The following is a 21898-nucleotide window of genomic DNA, read 5'->3' as shown; positions in this document are numbered from 1 at the left end:
TAACGCTAAATAAAAACAAGAAAAATAGCCAATATACTGTTCAAAAATATTAAAAATCCTTTGAGAAAGATCAACAATGGGCTTTATAAACCTTAATGTTAACCCTTGAATAAGTAAAACTTAAAATTGTTCATAAAATAATTCTTTTTGACTTGAAGGCTTTAGGTATAGGACCACCGGCATTTCAATTAGAATTTTCATTTGCTGACTGCTGACAACAACAACCAAGAGTGAATTGCAGAAAGGATAGAAGCCATATATAAATACGAAGAAAACAATTTATAAAACATTGGCTCAAAATTCAAATTTAAAAATGATGCTAAAAAGTCAATGATGTTTTTCAATTTCCAGTGTTGTGGTTTCATTTAATAAATTCAGAACATGTTTCAAGTGATCTCTTCGAAAGACTTTTAGTCAAGATGCGCATTAAATTAAAAAGCTAATACATGTTCGCATCACGGTCTGACAGTTTGAATCAGAAAAACGAGATCGTAATTTGAAATCTGATATGGTTGCTGCCTGTTCAAAACCGAAAAACCTTGAGAAAACACTCGAGAGAGCAATCTTTCAAGAGAGGTTTTTAGGGTTTGAATGTTTGATTTATTTGACTCTGTCTCGCAGACTAATTGGATTGCAAATGCATCTTCGGCGCTCACTCTCATCACTTATCACCCTAAATTGAAACTAGAAATTTGACAGATTCTTTCCGTCTGTGTAATAAACTCCAGTGGTACCCAGTTCAACTTGTGTAAATAATTATCTGAAAAATTCACAGCTCAAACACATCTAACGTTTCAATTAAGCCTACACTCAAAGGCATAGTAAGGGACTTTATAGAACAGAGCACAAAACTTTTCTGTGGGAAGGGGAGGGGGGGGGGAGAGACTTGATAAATGAAAATAAGAACATTTTTCGGCCAAAATATCCATACTTCCCAACACATTTTTTTTTAACCTGGCAGTGGGGTGGGAAGACCCTTGGATAGTTCTTTGGGGACGGGAAGAAGGATATAACTCAGACACTCCTTATTGTATCCAAATATATATGTATGTATCTATGTATGTATTTCCAAAAAAAGCCATCGGGCCATAGGAAAAAACAGAACATAAATATAACAAAACCAACAAAACAACACAAATAAATTTAAAAAATACACAAATAAATTAACAAGAAAAAACGTACTTATATATGAATCTTCACGAAAATATTTATAAAGGGATCCATCTTTCACGATGTATCAGCCCCTCATCAACATACTTAGCCTTCTATCTGCCAACACTAACGAAAAACACTCATTTCTCAGATCCACCAATTCCTTACAATTCCCAAAAAATGAAAAATATCCTCATCGTCTTCCCCACACATCGGTTACCGTGGTATATGTTACCGTGAATGTCCGAAATCTGGTTAATGTAAAAATTAACCGGTGAATGTCCGAAATTCCTTTTTCTTTGCTTGGATTCAATTAGCTTTGCGAGTCAGCTTTTCAGTCTTATGCAAGCTATGATGGTATAAGTTTAAGTTAGGTTATGTTAGATTAGGTTAAATTTGGTTATAAATAGAATAAATGCGTTAAAAACCTAACCCAACCTGACCTGTCATCATTAAACCTTGCATTAAACTGGAAAAGTTGACTGAATCCAAGGAGAAAAAAAGGTATTTCAGACATTCACCGGTGAATGTCGATATTCAGGAATTTTGGACATTCGTGGTAACATATACAGATGGTATTTTTAAACATAGGCACACAAAACCCAAGCCTTAGGAGGAGGAAAGGAAGTAAGATCTCTCAAAAAGGGAGGAGTCGAAAACACCAGACAACGAAAACATCGTAAATAGGAGGAATAATAAATAGAAGGAATTCCTCCAACAACTTAAGGAGGAACTCCTCCTTAAGCAGGAGGAATATCCGTATACAGCCTTGGTGAATTAAATCTCAACTACTCCCGAGCAACTATACAACGCTCATGAGAATAGTAGCTTCAAATTGGCCTTGGCGACGAACAAATTGCAGTGCTGAAAACAAAGAAAAAAAAACAACAAAGGCAAGATTATTACTACCAACAATGTATCCCCCCAACAAGCCGTTTGAGACCAGCAGAGCTTTGAACGCTCCTTCTCCGCCAATTAGAAATACATAAATAAATCATCCACGCCTAAACAAATGCAATATAGGAACTATTTGTATATCCAACTTTCTTATAAGCATTAAGAGTGTTTTTTTTTCCAGTGTCCTGTTCTTTTCACTATCCTCAAATGGGGTTGTTTGGAATATTTTATGTGGATAAGCCACTTACTCTGACTAAGGCATATTTAAGGAGAATTATCGTAGCTCGATTGTTTAACTTTCCCGGATATCAAGGGTTTTCAACTTTCAGCTGCAACGTTAATTCCATCTTTCTGCAACGGTCAATCAAGCAGACGTTCGAGATGATCTCAATTTAGCTCCATGTATTAATTTAGGCTTATTTATTTTGGATATTGATTAATTTAATTTGTATAGTAGGTAATATAAATGTAGTAATAAGACTGATCTCAGTTCCTGACAGAAAACGATTACCAAGCTTGAAAAAATGTCAAATATCGTCAAACGCTAGATGGCGCTGAAGTTCCAACACAAGCGCCAGTTTCCACTCTTATAAGTTACCGATATTCTCTGGGATACATCATAAAAACTGTACACAAGACCCTTTTCTTTGGTCACCTTGTAGAGGAAATTCAAAAGATCCTTTCAACTTAACATATTTATATCCAGAGCTGTTAAGATGGGAGGGGGGCAGCCGGGTCAGCTCCCCTAGGCACCGCAGCTGGGGGGGGGGGGGGGCACCGTGGCTGGAGGATTGCCTATTTTGATCAGATGTTTTACTTGGATTCGGCTTCTTTGCTTATATTTGAGTCAGGGGGGGGGGGGGTACTATAATTAATTTTTCCTCGGTGCCACCAACCCAAGGAACGGCTCTGTTTATATCCCAAACAAAATTCAAATATCCTCAAATAAAGAGAAGACAAAATTGTGATCTTCCTCACATTCAATATGTTCTAATTAGTTAACAAATTCCTTATGATTTTATGAATGGTCTGTTATTTGAGCCGCAAATGTGTGCAAGGTTTTTTCTTTGCCTGGATAAACAATTTTAGGGGAGTTTGACATGAACCACAATTAAGTTGACGACAAGTCTCGTCTCAGAGGGAAATATGGATTATAAACTGCCCTTCTTGGGTTTCAAAGACAAAATTGATTTCAAACTTCCAACATGTTATAACCTTTTACTGAAGCAAAAAAAATGTTCTTAAAGAAATGCTTTCAGTCATCAGCAAGGCCGTATCCAGGGGGATTAGGGGGTTTGACCCTCCCCTCCTCCCCCAAATGTTAGTCTGACTCGTAAAAACGTAACAAAGATGGATATAAACAAATTTTTGATGCGTTTTTTTTTTATTTTTTTAAACCCCAACCTCCAAAAAAAAATCCTGGATACAGCCTTGATCTTCAGTGAAGCTTTATCCTTCACATCTAATAATTAAAAAAATGTATATGTAATGAACTTTTTTCGGCCCAATACGTCTCCCCTCCTCATGCAGAAATTTAGAATAATAGCCCAGGGGGCTTTGGGATTATTTAATTTTCAGAGGTATGTTTTTTGGAGCATTCGACTATTCTGAACAAAATGACTATCTCAAATTTTTGATTTGATGTCTTAGGGGCTTAATAGGGGCGGGTAGCAAAGAGTGGCACGCGAGAGGGGACTGCCTGTTTTCCAATAGCTTTTCACCCTTAAAAGATTACAACTTTCAATTTCAAATCAAACTAGCCTCCTCCTATGTTCTGCAACCCTCCCTTACATACAAAGTTGCAGAGAAAAAATTAAATGATAAAAGACATGGAAAGGACATAGCTGACAAATGAAAGTTGTGAATGCCCTAATCACAGCCGTATCCAGATATTGACAAACTTAGGATAGCACCCCTCCCCCCACACAAAAAATGTCAGAAAACCCCTATTGAACTACCCCAGCCGGACTAAGGCTGAAAAACTTACAATCTGGATAAAAATGAGACAATCTCTGAAAAATATTTTTTCAAAGAAAAGTATTAATACCAGCAAAAATGAAGTCCCATATTCAAACTCAAAAGGACCAGAAACTACTATCAAAGAATAAATGAGACCCAAAACAAACAGAAATTAAAATAAATGATCATATCAAACATAACAGAAATTAAAATAAATGATCATATCAAACATAATGATGACAAATACTGATATAAATGAATAAATAAGTCTTCAAACTAAAAGTAATTAGTCTTCAAACTAATTACCTTCTTAGAACTCCCCCCTCCAAAATTTTTGTCCGACTCGTAAAAACGTAACAAAAATACATACAAACAAATTTTTGATGCGTTTTGTAAAGTGTTTTTTGTAATCCCCCCCTCCTCGAAAATTCTGGATAGGGCCTTGGCCCTAAACATTCTTTTTTAGTCTCAAAAGATTCTTCTTTTTTCGACAGTAGGAACTTTTTAGTAAATTCGGTGATATCGTTTTTATAAGTGTTTTTCTGATATTTTTATTTTACCCTTTATAGTCTTTGGCAAACATTTTAGGACAAAAATGTATATCTTTTCATACTTCTGTCAAACAATTTCTACTTTATACTAACAAATCTTACTAGTAATATTCAAACAAATCTGACTTGAAGATATTCTAAAAATGAGAAAATTAATTCTTCTTGTAGGGATATTTGTGCTGAGGTTTCATAAAAACTGTACTACTACTAACAACAACCCACTAAAGAACCAAGCCACCTGAGGTCAACAGCTACGTACGCTCCTCCTCAATTCCAGTCTATTCAAAGCCTCCCTCTTTACACCCCCCAAGAATTTTTCATTTCCCTTAAATCCTTCCTTGCGACATTCTCCCAAACGACTAGATTTTCGTTTGACACTAGATGGTTGGCCGCAAAGGTCGATCTCTGGCAGTCTGTCATCTTTCATCCGCAGAACGTATCCTAACCATCTCAACCTTTCTTTCATTATAGCCCTAGAAAGCGAGATAGAACCAGATTTTTCATACAGCTTACTGTTTCAGATACGGAGAGTCAATCGGTACCTAAGACAATCCGTTGGCAATTTCTCTTGAAAGCATCCTCCTCCGTCTTTCGAAGTGCCCAATCTTCAGAACCATGCAAACTGTACATATAGTAAAAATTCAAGTGCTAACATTAGAAATTGTCGCCTAAAATTAAAAGGTCCGTGACCCCCCAGTCCCTCAAGGAATGCATCTTTGAGATCTCGCAAGTCAATTCAATTTAGGTAAAAGTACTGAGCGTACACTTCAGGACACGCAAAATAAACTATATGACGAGCAAAAACAAGCTTTTAAGACTTTCTGTTCTGGACCTTCTGACAAGACTTTCTGTCCTGTGAAGAAAATTATGGAAGAAACTGTGTTTAAGGTTTGAAAATTGAGAGTGACTGACTATCAAAGGCCGATTTTCTTTTCACAAAAGCCGATGAGGTCATGGGCATGTTTGATCTGGTGTTAAATAAAACCCAACCTGATGCACGGAAGGAGGGATATAGCAAGAGTGGATGATGCTTAGTGCGTTCCATATCAAACAACCAAGTATCAAAGAATACCAAAAACAGCGCCCACTTGGCATTAATATTCATGGTTTAACTTCGAAATGTTTTCTCAAAGAACATGTCTTTATATACATCTTTTCTGAAGAATGTATATTTAACGATATAAGGAACACAAATCGTTCTCAATCCTTAATTGTCCAAAATCAATTCTAAACTTACAATTATGCGTAGCATTTAAACTCTTTTTGGTAAAGGAATTCGACTAAGGCCACCAAACAAGAACCCATTCCATCGTCATTACAGCCCGGACGAAAGAAGATCATTAACCATTTTTTCGATTGAAATTCATACAGAAATTACAGCAGTACAGCAGTACATTAAAAAGAAAACAATAGTAGGAAAAATAGTAGGCTATAAGTAGTGAAATCATTGGCGCCGATTCGCTAAAATAGTAGGAGGGGACAAGATATATTTTCCATAATCTAGGAGGGAAGGGGGGGATTTTGTTGTTTTTTTACGTTTTTTTTCAATGAAATTCCCAAAAAAGGGTCATTTTCAGCGAAAAAACAGAAAAAAGGTGTTTTTTAAAATTCAGAGGACTAGGGGAGAGGATCTAGGAGAATAAACACCTCACCCCCAATTGGCGCCACTGAGTGAAACATCAGTAGTAAATACAAAAGATTTAATAATTAAAAATTAGCAGGGGAAAATCAAGCAGAATTGGCGCCAAAAAGTTTCAGCACATGTACCAGCCCAAGACAGACGTGTTGGTCATTTACACCATATGAGTAAAGGGCACACCTCGTCAACAGTTAAAGAAACTCTGGAGATTTGAAGTTTGAAAACTAGGATATACATAAATTAAAACAATATAATGTTCATGCTCTTCTCAAATGCGTAAACTTTCAAGTTTAGAAAGATTATTTATAAAAACTTATTACCATAAACTTTAATATTACTTTAGAAAAAGGTGGGAAACTCGTCTAAAAAGGGGCAAGATCTTGGAGATGAAAAACATCCAAGAGTTTTCAAAATCAGACAGTGGAAGCAGTAAGTTTTCAAGAATAGTCAAGGTTTAGCTTCAAAAATTATTATACTTGGTAGAAATAATACCCGTAAATACTGGAGATTTAGAAGAATCCTATGATATCTTCGAAACATCATAGGCAGCGATAAAATTGATGTTTTATTTAGTCAAGCTCAAAACAAGCAAATATTAACATGCGTAGGGCCGATAACTCCCATCCCTTCTCAAGACCACAACACACTTTGCGCTTTACTGAAAAAAACAAAAAAAAACAAATGCCCGTGTATTGTCAGTTTATTTGACATATACTGATATTTATTCCTTAAAGTCTTGACGATTCTTTATCTATGAAAGTGAAAAAAGTGAAAACATTTAGCGTGTTCATTTTTGTTCGTTTTGAGTTTGACTCGGCTATTTATTGTAAATTCTGTTCGTTTGGAGTCTCATTTATTTATTGATAATAATTTGTGGTAGTTTTATGCTTGGAGGATTATTTGACTTTATTTCTGCTTATTTTTGGCTTATTGACGCTCTTTACTTTTCTTTGAAAAACTTTTTTTGTGGAAAAAGTTTTTTTTAAATTAACAACCCAAAAATTGGTCACGTAAATTGTATGACACTACAGGAATGTGGTAAATATCTTGAGATTTCGAGAAGAAGGAGAAATTTTTTAGACTCAGGAAGAAATTATAAAATATTGACGTTTATAGGGCGGATGAACAAAAGCCTTAATTTTCTTACTACTACTACTGCTACTAACAACTTACCGCAGCACCAAGCCGCCTGAGGCCAACACAGCTACGCACGCTCCTCCTCCACCTCAATCAATTCAAAGCCTCCCTTTTTACACCCACCCACGAAGTTCCCATTTCCTTTAAATCTTTCGTTATGACGTCCTCCCACCCCAGACGAGGACGATCTGCTTTTCGTTTAGCCCTAGACGGTTGGCCGAAAAGAACAATCTTTGGCAATCTGTCATTCTTCATTCGCACAACGTGGCCAAGCCACCTCAACCTTTCTTTCATTATAGCCCTAGAAAGCGGTATTGAACCACATCTTTGTTTACTAGGCTATAATTTCCTCGAGGGGCGCCACTCCTCAAGTGGAAATAGAGTTGACCGCAAGGTCCCCAGTCTTGCAGGTACCCCGAAAGGGTCGAGGCAGCCCTTTGCAGAGGCCGTTGTCCATAGATCTGGATCTTACGCTCTGCCGCAGTTGTCCTCCTATAGAGGATCCTCCCGCGATGTTGTTCTGCATCACCATGCAATTTAACCCATTACCGAGGGAAAGTTTGTAACTCATGGGACTTGTGGACAAACCAGTGGGCCCTTTGGAGTGTACATTTGAGGGGCCTTCTTCCTCCTCCGCCTTACACAACCCTTAATATCAGGAACACCATTTGAGGGATGCCCATGACGCCATGGTCCCCTCGGAATGTTTGATAACGGCGGGTAGGTGTTAGAAAAATAAACTTTAAACAACAATGCGGGGGTTTAAGGCATCGTCTGACGCTTCAAATGTTTGGAACAGAGTTGTAAAATACTTAAGGAGAGCAAAGAAGCATCTACCTGCCACGCAAATTAGTGTCGTCATTTGAGAGGGAGGGGGCATTTCCCCCTAGATTTTAAAAATACCCTTTTATTTGAGTTGGGTAGGGATGGAATTTCATTAAAAATAACAAATTTACCCACCCCCCCCCCCCCAAAAAAAATACATCCCACCCCCTACAATTCAATTGAAGTCTACCCCAAACCTACTGACACCAACTACCCCAAATTATTTTACCATATCATCCTGACGAAAACAAAAAGGGCGAATATAACATTATCAGAATTACAAAGACGAGCAAAAATAAGTATTTAAACTTTTCGTGGGAAGGATTTTCTCAAAAATTTAAATGAAAAAACTATAAACAGCGAAGCAGTGTGGGTTCACCAAACAGTTTGAGGAGCAAACTGTAAATAGAGAGCAACCCGTGCCAATAGTAACCGAAATTCTATAAAAATGGAAGTTTCTAAATAATATATACACAAGTATCGTCATTTTATGATGATTCCCAATGTTTAAATTTATTAATATTTGAGGGGGCCCTTGAAGTTATCATTATACGTAATTTTGCAGAAGTTAAGAAAAGGGGAAAAACCCACCTCCAAAACCTCCAAAATTCAAAACCTCCAAAAATACAGAATTTCGTAAATTTAACGCTAATTCTGCATGTTTATCTACCATTTTTTTTTCGAGTTAAGTTCAGAAACAGAAGCTCCCATTAAAACAGCAGAAAAAAGCTATAAGAACCAACACAGAAAAAAAATGTTTTTTTTTTCTCCCGCCACTCGGGAGAAAAAAAAAAGCTAAAACTTAGTTTGCGACATAACAAAGAAAAAAACGTCCAATTTTATTCAAAATCTCACGCTTTTAAGACTCATTTACAGTAGTGAACACAGTGCAAAATCCTCGGAGCAGAATCTCCTACTTCCTGGAGCATGTTTAGAAGAGCTTGCATTTTTTGTAAACATAGACGAAATTCCTCAGAGGAAATAATACGAAACCCCCTGCTCCCTGGAGCATCTTTAAAGAAGTTGCAATATGCATTCTTGAGATGATGCAGTGGGGGATGACCTTTTGTCTCTCTTTTTCTTTTCTTTTTTTTGCTTAGTTCCCTTTTGCGTTACAGGCAATAAATTTTTAAAGTTAAATTGTATTACTCGAATATTAGACTGACGAGTTTACCGTATGGCAGTATTTTACGTAGCTATTGACGTATTAATTTTTAACATTTTCATTTATTCTACTAGATAAATTTGTTTTATTTTTTCTCAATAGGATTTTCTACGAGGGAAGGGGGTTTCGGGGGAGGGTTAAAAAAAACTACAAAACGCATCAATAAAACTTTTATAAGCATTTTTGTTTTTTTTATGAATTGAACAAAATTTCGGGGGGGGGGGTCAAACCCGGTAATAGCCCCGTAAGTACGGCCTTGCTTAAAGTCAAACTACAGCACACCTCGTCAACAGTAAAAAAAAAACTATAGAGATTTGAAGTTTGAAAATTAGGGTATCAAACAGTTCGTGGTAACGAACTGTGAGTAAGGAGCGACCCGGCTCAATAGTAACCGAAACTCTAAAAAACGGAATTTTGATATCAGTAGATACATCAAACGAATCGGATTTTTATGCCGATTTCAAATATATAAGTTTCATCAAGTTTAGTATTACCCATCAAAAGTTACGAGCCTGAAAAAATTTGCCTTATTTTCGAAAAAAGGGGAAAAGTGATAGAATCTTAATGAAAATTACACCATCAGATTCAGCGTATCAGAAAATCCTACTGCAGAGGTTTCAAATTCTATCTACAAAAATGTAGAATTTTGTATTTTTCGCCAGAAGAAAGATCACGGGATGCGTGTTTGTTTGTTGTGCTTTATTCTAAGGGTGATCGTATCGATCCAGTGATCCTAGAATATCACAAGAGGGCTCATTCGAACGAAAATTAAAAGTTCTAGTGCCCTTTTAAGTGACCAAAAAAATGGAGGGCAATTAGGTGCCCTCCCACGCTCATTTTTTTCTCAAAGTCACCCCATCAAAATTTTGAGATTGCCATTTTGTTCAGCATAGTCGAAAATCTAATTGCCAGTTTGTTCAGCATAGTCAAAAATCTAATAACTATGTCTTTGAAGATGACTTAATCCCTCAATGCCCTCAGGGGAAGGGCTGCAAGTTATTTTGCATATTGTATTGGGAAGTATACAGACGATTTCAGGAGGGATTTTTTCTAGTGGGGGGGTCAGGGGGAGATGATTACGTGGAAGGATCTTTCCATGGAGGATGTTTTCATGGGAGAAGGGACATTTCTATGATAGGGGCGCCAGGTTTCCAAGCATTATTTAAAAAACGATCAGAAATAAAATTAAAAAAAACAAGTTTTTTAAACTGAAAGTAAGGAGCAATATTAAAGCGTAAAACGAACAGAAATTATTACGTATATGAGGGGGTTTGCTCCCTTGCCAATACCTCACTCTTGACGCTAAGCTTTTTTTTAGTACTTTCAAAAGATCTATCCATTCTAATTAAACGGCCTTTGTGATTCAAGGGCCATTCTTAAAGAATAGGAACAAAATTCGAGCGTTAGCGTGAAGAGCGAGGTATTGACTAGGGGAGAAAGCCCTCATATATGTAATAAAAATATACGAATATAGAAGTTTGTTACGTAAGTTAATTCGTAAGTTACGTTAGAACAAAATTTTGAGAAAGCCATTTGGCCAAAAAAAAGTAAAATTAATATGCCAACTTCGTTTTAATTATTCATGTACGGTGAGCCAGAATCAGAGCTGCATTAATTCAGAAACATTCAAAAACTAAATAAAAAAAAAGTTTTTTTAACTGAAAGTAAGGAGCGACATTAAAACTTAAAACGAACAGAAAATATTCCGTATATGAAAGGGACTGTCCCCTCCTCAACGCCTCGCTCTTTACGCTAATGACTCCCTCTCAAAACTTTATTTTTTAAAACAATTAAAACCTTAAACCAACAAAGAGAAAAATCTAAAAAAAAAACAAAAACAAACGAGACTGTGGCCAGTAGAGAGAAAAGAAAAGACAAATGCAAAACAACGCGGATACTTCGTCTGTATCCAAACAAGGCGTCTTCAGCACGAAAGAAACACAAAAACAACACGATAAAAAAAAAAAAAAAACAAGATAAAACTAAAAACCAATAAAACCACCACAAAAAAAATGTACAATTGGCGCAAACTGATCCACGTAGGGAAAAGATGCTATTATAGAGTTACTTCAGTGAGGACACCAGAGTAACATTTAGTTAATCTGGTGTCCTCACTTAATTAACTCTATAATAGCAATTTTCCCCTACGTTGATTAGTTTGCGCCATTTGTACATTTTTTTATTTTTTTTTTTGGTGGTGGTTTTATTGGTTTTTTGTTTTATCTTGGTTTTTTTTTTATCCTGTTGTTCTTGTTTATTTCGTGCTGAAGACGCCTTGTTTGGATACAGGCGAAATATCCGCGTCGTTTTGCATTTGTCTTTTCTTTTCTCTCTACTGGCCACAGTCCCGTTTGTTTGTTTTTTTTAGATTATTCTCTTTGTTGGTTTTTGTCATGGCTGGCCAGTTCGGCTTAAGATCTTTCATTAATAAAAACCTTTAGCGTAAAGAGCGAGGCGTTGAGGAGGGGACAGTCCCTTTCATATACGGAATATTTTCTGTTCGTTTTAAGTTTTAATGTCACTCCTTACTTTCAGTTAAAAAACTTTTTTTTGTTCTTTTTATTTAATAAATAAAATAAACAATCTAATTTTCATGCTGATTTCAAATGCACAGACTAAAAACGTAAATACGGCCTAGCTTAGAGACAAATTACTGTATTCAAGTTTATCTAATAGAACAATTAGTTTCAAAACGATTCAAATATTACCGAAACATGATTTCCGGCTAAGAATAACCAAACAAGGATTTACGTTCCAAAGAACACACATGCTTGGCATTTCAATTAACGCACGCACATAAATGGCAACCGATTAAACAAAAAAGGACATGTCTTATCTGATTCGTATCTCATCTATTATGTCCGAAGTAAAATAAAAACAGCAACACCAATATTCTTACCATTAATTTTAGTACACTTCTGAGAGTACTGGCAAGGGAAATCCCGACTAAATTACGCTTGGTGACTAATTCCCTGGTACTAGAGATATTCATTGCATTGGATTTCCTGCCCAAATCAGGGATTGCCCACTCCCTCCCTGCCCCCCTGCACAAAATTAGAGCCGGCGTTGAATAGAACCAATCTGCTCTTTGCAGAAAGTCAACAAATAAGCGCTGGAGCACTTGATGCAAACATTGGCAATTGAATCACCACAATAAAATCGAAACTCTTTTTTTTTCGAGTTTTGTTTAGTTATCAATCGTTGGATTTATTTGCTGTATTCTAAGATGTTGGTTAAGCCATCAAATTTTAATTTGGTACTCAAATGAAAAACTTCTTGGTTATATAGCTTTATTAGAAAAACACGCTAATCCATCACAGACGAAATATTAAACATAAAAAATGTTGGTACTATCCCATTATGCGGGCCTCTCTAAAAAGTCCAGTTTGGTTAATGCTAATGAAATAAAATAATATAGGATGAATGTATAATAGTTTATAAAAAAATTTGGGCCATATATTTGCACATTAGGGGGGAGGGATACCAGAACGAGTGACAGATGTGGCACACATGGTTCAAAGAGGCATGGCATGGCATAAATGTGCCCATTAGGTGGAACAAGTGGCACCCCAAAATTTATATCAGGTGTCTCAATTTCTGGCTCAAATGTCATACATGGAGGGAAAAGGCGTGAAAGTTTCTATTGTGGTTCTTTCTTTCTTTTTATTTTTACTTTGCGCACATTTTATGTGCGCTGGAAACACCAACACATCGTAAAATTTACAAACCACAAATATCGAAGCACAAATATTATGCATAGCACAAATATTACATAGCCCAAATATAACAATGAAGAGGTTTGGAGTCTAAATTACTTCAATTGAAATGATGGACTTACCAACGTCCGTGGCCAACTGACTACAGCCAGCGCCAAAAAGAAAAGCTCCTATGAGGTGTCCAAGCTCAATCACAAGTGGATGTATCGTAAATTTACCAATTTTCAACTTTTGAGGTAGATACCGGCCTCTTCTACCTTGTGAATATTTGATCCATTCAACAGTAATCATCTAAACAGAAATGGTAAAGATCAATTGATGGTAGTTAGTGCCTGGTAAATTTCTATGATTCGACAGCCAAATACGCATTTCTTATTTTAAGACTTTATCTACAAATATGTTTCAACGTTCAATAGCTTAAACTCAAGCTACTGAATACAGTAATTAACGCTGTCATTGTTCAAGATACGCCGAAGCCATTTTACCATTCCTACCCATCATTTTAAGTTAAATATGCATACCTAAACAGAGGAGACATGAAAGATTCCCCCAATTTAGACAATGAATATTAGACAAGCTCGTCATTATGGTTCCCAAGATTTGTGCTATGTTCATGTCTGTCTAGCAAGACGTTCATGTCTATGCACGTAAACTGACCAGTAATCTGCGCTCATGTATCTCCCATTCACAAGTAAGACTTAGAACTTTACGCGAACAAATTGCATACAGGCATTTAGTAATATGGCCCAGAATGATGGATTCTGGCAATCAAGAGGTGTCTTTTGTTACCATCGTTATGGTCTGTGATAAAAAGGATCTATCACCTCCACATTTAGTTCAACCTCCAAACCAAACTAAACATTAATGTTTAAGCACGGGAGTCTCAGCAGACCGGAAGCTGGACACAGCTTTAACTGAATTCAACAGTCATGAATTGTCTTATAAAAATGGTCCTAACATAATAGTTCCCAAAAGTGCCCTAACGCCTTCGGTTCCAGCCTCTTCGACCTTGAGATCAATCCCCTTACCTCCACTAGGGCCTTTTTTTAATATATATATATATATATATATATATATATATATATATATATATATATATATATATATATATATATATATAATTGTTCATTGTTCTATCGCTTGGATCATTCTTATTAATTGAGCATGTTGAACACGTTCCGAAATTGAAAAGTAGGAAAAACAGTCCCATTTTTAACTATTAGATACCTGACTTTATATGCATCTCTATACAATTATGAGCCTACTTGGAAATCTAACTCTATGTTCACGGTCCTGTGTTGTATCTAAATCAACTAAATGGCATATGTTCATGGTCCTGTGTTGTATCTATATGAACTAAATGGCATAAATAACGAATGTAGGGGGTATAGTTTGAGCAGGAATATACACAGTAATTCATTTAAGGGGGGGGGGGGGTATATAACCACGAAAAATAATAAAAATAAGACAAATTATATGGGGATTTAAAAGACAACAGGAAATATGACAAAAGGTAACAATATCAGGTGGACAGGGGCACGAAGCCTCCTACCCCACTCCATGTCCGTGCCTGGCCTCAGAATTCCCTTGATTGAAAGGCCTTTTCTGGAGGTAGCCTAAACGAGGAAGGTTTGATCTGGATGATCCACGTCGTGTGGAAAACGGTAAATGGATAAGCCTATATTCCAGACGATTATTACTAAAGTTAACACATTATCAATGGTATTTTAGCTCAACTGGCTATGGATATTTCAGATAATTCTTCATAAAACCTAATGCTTATTAAAAGTTGCCTGGTACATCCACGACCAGATACACTGAGTTCACATGTCTAAAAAGTTCTAATAAACATCAAAATATTAATAATAGTAATAGTATTGAAAATGAGTACTTTATGCATGGAGCACGCTATGCATCAAGTTTAAGTACCAGTATCTCGAAAAGTTTTTTTATGTAGATAAGTTTCTTGGACTTTGAAATTCTATATTTTTGTAAAAAAAAAATGATTCTCTTACAATTTTTAGAATTTAACTAATGAAAAACGGTTAAATATTTCTGTTGATTCTAGATGCAAAATCTTTACTAAATTCAGGGTAGCCAATTAAAACAGTTCACTAAAAGAGGGAATTCCTGGAACACATTCATTTTTGACATGGAGCAGGTGGTGTATCACTAGATTTTCGCAAGTGTGCTGAACATCTTAATATTTTTGGAGCAGATCAATACATTAGACTAATTAACACCTGCCTTGGCAGGATTTGCTCTACCAAAGGTGCTTTCATTCACAAATCCAACATTTTCATGTGGTATCCAAACATTGTTCTGACTAAAAACTTTTTTTCACAATGAACAAGCTTTGAAAGTTTTGAAATCCTTAGCGAAGTTGGTTTACCTTGCATTTCGTAAGATTACGAAACACTAAAATATAACAAGCAAAACATTTATGAATAAACTCACCGTCAAAACAGGCAGGAAGACGCCAACAAAAAATAGGACAAGACTGGATATCGTTGAGTCTTTGAATGGATAATTGAGACTTTCATCAAAGCAGTAGAAACCGCGCTTGTATGGATCTCCGATTAGGAAGAAAAGAAGAACCGGAAGCCACACTGCCAAAAACATGCTTGTTATTAAAAAGCAAAAAGCAAAGTAACACATGAGTTATGTCTGAGCCACACAATACTCACATCTGTTGACAAAAATTACCCAAGACATGCATCAACATTATTTGTTCCAAAGTTTTGTGCACATTACCAAGTCTTAATATCTTTTGCTAGATTTGTCATACAGAAACAAAAACTACTGTTCCAGGCGTCAATATTTTCTAGTTATTGAACATAACCTGACCAACTAAATTATGCAGAGAATAGATTTATTAGCACATCAGTCATGGGTGACTTTGTTTTTATCAACAAGTGTGTCTGTGGTGTGACTTGGGAAATATGTTAAAACAAAACATTTCCATGAACACCAACAGTGTTTCAATAGACAAATAGCTATGAAGCTTGCAGAGCAGTTTTTTTTTTTTGCTGAAATCTTTTAAGCATTTTACAGATGTATATTCTTGTTATACCCATTCTGTCTATACATTGATGTCAATACTACAAAAGGGGATCATTTGCCAACATATGTGTACACAATTATGACCTGGCTTGAGGGATTTCAGGAAATAATTGTGGAAAAAAGGGGGAAGCACAAATTACACCCTCAGAAGTTGTTTCAGAAAAGGGGCTATTTATATAAAAAGTAGTTTAAAATTGAAACTCAAATTTTTGTGTCTGAAAGTCTAATTTGCCACAAACATAATGTTGAAACGAAATTGATTATATTTATAGGAGGGGGGGGGGAAGTAAAAGAAAATCCTTTGAAGGCTGATATCTGTATTTTTCATACTTATATTGCATATTCTTTTAATAGGCTAGGCCAATCCCACAGTGTATAGGCGTGATTTTGTGCACTTCTAGTAGCTGCTACTTTTATTGAATGAAAATTTGTGGCACTTGCAGCTTTTACAAAAACCAAATCTTTTGGATTAAATCACTTTCTTCTTTAAAGCATCTTGGTTTTGTAGCAATTTGTTTACCTTTTCTCATTTGTTTACCTTGTTTACCTTACCTTAACTCATAGGCGCCCATAAGCGGAATTCCAGGGGGGGGGGATACCTCGTCTAATTGGCACTTTTAATGCTATATAATAGAAATCTCAGAACAAAAATATAAAAATAAGGCAGCATCTTTCAGCCAGGGGGCGGGTGCCCCCTGCCCCCCCCTTATGGGCGCCCATGGTAATACTGAAGTACTGCCTTTTCCCAGAAAGCTGTTTTTTTTATTTTTGTACACAGTAAGAATGGAAATGTGTGAACGTCTGTTTTTTTTTTTTTTTTTAAGAGCTGTTGACACAAGTTTACTTCCAAAAGCGTTGATGCAAAACTATTCCAGAGCTGCCTTCAAAGAAAGCTTTTTTCTTTGGTTAAAAAATTTTTTTCTAAAAAACTGCTGTAAGTTTCATTACCTTTCTAGGCATAAAATACAGTTTAGATGATTTAGTTTACCAATTATAACCAAAAAATCAATAAAATTTCATTCATTAATTACCTCAGTCAAATAATTCCAAGACAAGGAAGTTCCAACAAAAGTAAGTAGGTTGTCCAAAATCTAAACTCAACATGTTTTTTTTTTATTTTTAAGGTAGACATAGATACAGATATCAGGTTATTGTTATAATCCCTGTTGTATCAGCTGCTAATTTGGAAGAAATTTTGGAACACTAGAAATTTTCTTTTTTTATTCTATTGGGTTTTATCAAAATTACTTATTTAACAGGACACACATACACAAGATTATTTTTTGAACCACAAAGAGATTACTTTAACTAATTAATTAGCATTTTCTCTAAGGAGGTGCTCACTTTAAAGATTGTGAGCACCATAGAATCAATTTTCAAAATACCAGAACGAGTGACAGATGTGGCACACATGGTTCAAAGAGGCATGGCATGGCATAAATGTGCCCATTAGGTGGAACAAGTGGCACCCCAAAATTTATATCAGGTGTCTCAATTTCTGGCTCAAATGTCATACATGGAGGGAAAAGGCGTGAAAGTTTCTATTGTGGTTCTTTCTTTCTTTTTATTTTTACTTTGCGCACATTTTATCTTTTTTGAGTTACTGAGCATTCATGTTTAAACAATAATTGGGATGATTTCAGGCCAAAGCATACACTTTATTGACCCATAAGTTTTGATTATATGGCATTGTTGTATCTAGCATTGGTAAGTAGCAAAACTCAAACTTTTCCCAGTTAAAACAGCTTCATGCAAACATCAAATAACTTACCACAAAAATTGGTGATAGTAAACAAATGCCACCAATAACAAGTGTAGGTATGGTACTGTCTTTATAAGGATAGTGGAGAGAGAGATCGCCGCAATGGAAGCCAACTTTAGGGGGATTTGACAGTTTGGGAACAATCAAGACGATTATGCCAACTAACAAGATAATAAAAAAACATAAAATCATATTGGTGGAATGTCAGACATTAAACAAATAAAGTAGAGTTGATTCTCTAGGAGACTCCTGGAAGTGGATAACATCGACTATGTTAGAGAAGAAAAAGTGTATATTAGAAGCTTAGATAAATTATTTAACAATACATTTAAACAATAAAAGGCAAATATTTCATCAGATTCCCACAATAAGGCTCTAGGGCAAAAATGCACTGAGAAAAATAAAAAAACATTAAAAATCAAAGTTTCTACTTAATTAACACTATCAGGGGCGGATCCAGGATTTTTTTTAAAGGGGTTGATCCGATCTTTTTTTTTTTTAAAGGGGTCGCAAAATAGGTTGATCCGATAAACTTGCATTAGGAGCAAGTTTAATTAATGCAAACTTGGGTTAATTAAGTAAATTACACTACTTTAGACTACGCTAGGGGGGGGCGCGCCCCCCCTCCCCCTCCCTGGATCCGCCACTGAACATTATGTTCTTAAATACAGCTATCTAAGACAGATTATATTGTCTAATAGGAGTTGAATTATAACTAGTGAAAACAAGAAAAACATGTAATATTTTGTTCAGTAAACTTAACCAACATACAGGATAAGTAATTTTTGCATAGTTTAAATGATCATAGAAAATTTATTTTTTTTGTATATTTGGTCCAAAAATTCTAAGAAAAATTTTAGGAGATGCAGCTTTTGTTCTCTTAAAAATTAAGTGAGGCTACTTTCTTTAATTCATTTTTCACCCAATAAAATAATACAAGAGCCTCCTCCATTCTGCCTGAATGAGAATGTTTCTAGTTTATTTACCGGGTTCAAATTTACTTTAATGAAGAACTTCCTTTAATAAATTGTCCTGCCTAAGAAATTATGAAGATGCATCTATTCTTCAGGGAAGCCAAAACCACCTTATGGGCAGTGGGATGAACTATATTTCAGCTGAATTATAACTAAAGTGTACCCACTAAAAAACAAAGTAATTTTTTCTATTCTGCTTAATTAACAATAAATGGTTTTTAAACCTACTTCTAGTGGTGGTCACTTTTTTGACAAATTAAATAAAAAAAACAAGTTTTTTAAACTGAAAGTAAGGAGCGACATTAAAACTTAAAACGAACAGAAATTATTCCGTATATGAAAGGGGCTGTCCCCTCCTCAACTCCTTGCTCTTTACGCTAAAGTTTTTTATTGTTTTAAAAAATAAAGTTGTGAGACAGAGTCAAACTTTAGCGTAAAGAGCAAGGCATTGAGGAGGGGACAGCCCCTTTCATATACGGAATAATTTCTGTTCGTTTTAAGTTTTAATGTCGCTCCTTACTTTCAGTTTAAAAAACTTGTTTTTTTATTTAATTTCTGATCGTTTTTTAGTTAATGCAGCTTTTATTTTGGTTCACCGTCATTGAATAAGTAAACAAAATTTTGTTCCAATTCTTTAAAAATGACCGCTTAATCACAAAGGCCGTTAATTAGAATAAATAGTTCTTATGAAAGTACAAAAAAATCTTTGGCTTAAAGAGCGAGGCATTGACTAGAAGGTGAACCCAATCATATAGCTAATATTTTTTTTTTTCGTCTTAAGATTTGATGTTGCTCCTTACTTTCAGTTGAAAAACTTGTTTTTTTAATTTAATTTCTGATTTTTTTAAAAAATAATGATGGGAAATCCGGCGCCCCCTTCTTAGCAATGTCCCTTCTCCCATGAAAATTTCCTTCATGAAAAGATCCTTCCATATAACCCACTCCCACCCCCCACTACCCGAAAAAATTCCCCCTGAAAACGTCTGTATACGTCCCAATAACCAATACTATATGTTAACATTGGGTAAAGTTCATAGCTTTCAGCCCTCCCCCTGGGGGCTTCGAGGGATTAAGTCATCCTAAAGGACATATTTATAATATTTTCGACCATGCTGAACAAAGTGACTATCTCAAAATTTTGATTGGGTGACTTTGGGAAAAAATGAGCATGGGAGGCGGCCTAGTTGCCCTCCATTTTTTTGGGTCACTTAAAAAGGGCACTAGAACTTTTAATTTCCGTTCCAATGAGCCCTCCTACAATATTCTAGGACCACTGGGTCGATACAATCACCCCTGGAAAAAAAAACACGCATCCGTGATCTTTTCTTCTGGCAAAAAATGGAAAATTCCACATTTTTGTAGATAGGAACTTGAAACCTCTACAGTAGGGTTCTATGATACGCTGAATATAATAGTGTTATTTTCATCAAAGTTCTATAGCTTTTAGGGGGTCTTTCTCCCTTTTTTTGAAAATCAGCCAAAATTTTCTCAGGCACGTAACTTTTGATGGGTAAGATTAAACTTGATGAAACTTAAATATTTAAAGTCAGAATTAAAATCTGATTCTTTTTATGTATCTATTGGTATCAAAATTCCGTTTTTTAGACTTTTGGTTACCATTGAGCTGGGTCGCTCCTTACTTACAGTTCGTTACAACGAACTGTTTGATATATGTTAGGCTAATGTTAAGGGCTTAAAATAGAATTTCCCCTGAAGCAATTATTATACTTGGAAAGAACATTAAAAAGGCACCAACTGATGTGTTCAGTTTAATCTTACCTAAGTAATGCAAAAAAGAACAAATGGTATCAAAGTTAGTTGGGGCTGTTGAAATTTTGGCTTGACACTTATGTTTCATCCTGCAAATTCAATTAGGCCTAATCATGACTAAATCTAGAAACAGAAAACTACATAGGAAATACATAATTTGGGATACACATTTGCAAATTAGGGGGGGGGGGTAAAGTGGAAGCACCTTCAAAATTTGTTAACTAGGCTCCTATTTTTCTGTATAGGCCTATTCTGTAGTAAGAATTGTTTTCTTAACATGTGTCCTTCTCAATAGCCCTAATTGTAAGCTAATATCATACTAAAATACCAAAATATAATTAACCCTTAACTGGCAGGGTGGGGTCTAATAGACCCCAGCTCACAGTGTTTTGTCAATCTTTTACCACCAGGTATAGCTAGGAGGCTGATATCATGTTTATTCTTTGAACCAGTTGAGCGCTAAACCAAGGTGAAAGTACGTCTTGACATCACTTACAGTTGCGTATATACAGGGCTCTGGGGTCTGACAGACCCCACCCTGCAGTTTGTGCAACATTTTAGTGGCTTAGCAGATGAACTAAGTTTAATTTCAATAAACTTTTCAGAGAACAATTACTTTCAGGCTATTCCAGGCTAGACCCTTTAGGAATTTAATGTATAAGACCAGGTTGTTTTTCTTTTAGAAATGAAGAATATTGTAGTTGACTATTGAAAAGCAACAGAATTAAAGCATACTTTTGAATAGGTAAGTACTGGACAGTAAACTTTCGTTTTTTCCTTATGACCTAAACTGGGTTTGACTTTAGCTCATGCACTGTCCTTTCTTGATATGTGTAACTATTTTAATTTCACCTTAACATCTTTTTCACTGGTTTTGTGCAAAAATTCTGTAATTTCACAATTTGAGCAGAATTGAGAAACCAAGAGGGTTTTATAGTAAAATAAGAAAGAAATGATGACAGTTTGATGGATAAAAGATAAAAAGTAAAAATGATGGAAATAAAATTAATCTATTTCTAAGGCTGGAACACAGTATTATAACCGAAAGGAAAATAAAAGCAAAAAGAAAAAAATGACCTAAATTACAATAAATTCCCCTGTAAAATTTTACCCGAATTGTGCTTATCTTAAAATAATATAATTGGTCTTGGTAATATACAAAAACATCTCTTCCTAATACTTTGGGAGTCATAATGCATCAGAGATGTAAATATTTATACCCAGTTGATGTCAAAGAAATGCAAACCTTTTTAGGCCTTCTATATCTCTTTGAAGTATTCAAGTCAGG

At 35.5% G+C, this 21898-nt stretch overlaps 1 protein-coding gene across 2 annotated transcripts in view; it reads right to left on the bottom strand.

The window, feature by feature from the left end:
* Positions 1-21898, bottom strand: part of LOC148944252 (putative phosphatidate phosphatase) — a 67786-nt gene that overhangs the window by 43597 nt on the left and 2291 nt on the right. The window contains exons 2-3 of one of the 2 annotated variants that reach the window (XM_089100536.1): positions 17876-18027; positions 13164-13332 (exon numbers count right to left, since the gene is read on the bottom strand). In XM_089100536.1, coding sequence (XP_088956662.1) covers positions 13164-13332; positions 17876-18027 — 321 coding nt within the window. Of the gene's footprint in view, positions 1-13163; positions 13333-15498; positions 15651-17875; positions 18028-21898 lie in introns of both variants that reach the window. The other variant, XM_089100535.1, reaches the window with a different exon arrangement.

Source organism: Artemia sp. Qi Xiang Cuo, chromosome 14 (assembly GCF_049724085.1).
Source record: "Artemia sp. Qi Xiang Cuo chromosome 14, ASM4972408v1, whole genome shotgun sequence".
Lineage (NCBI taxonomy): Eukaryota > Metazoa > Arthropoda > Branchiopoda > Anostraca > Artemiidae > Artemia > Artemia sp. Qi Xiang Cuo.
The sequence above is the reverse complement of the archived record's forward strand: the minus strand, read 5'-3'. Positions and strand labels throughout refer to the sequence as shown.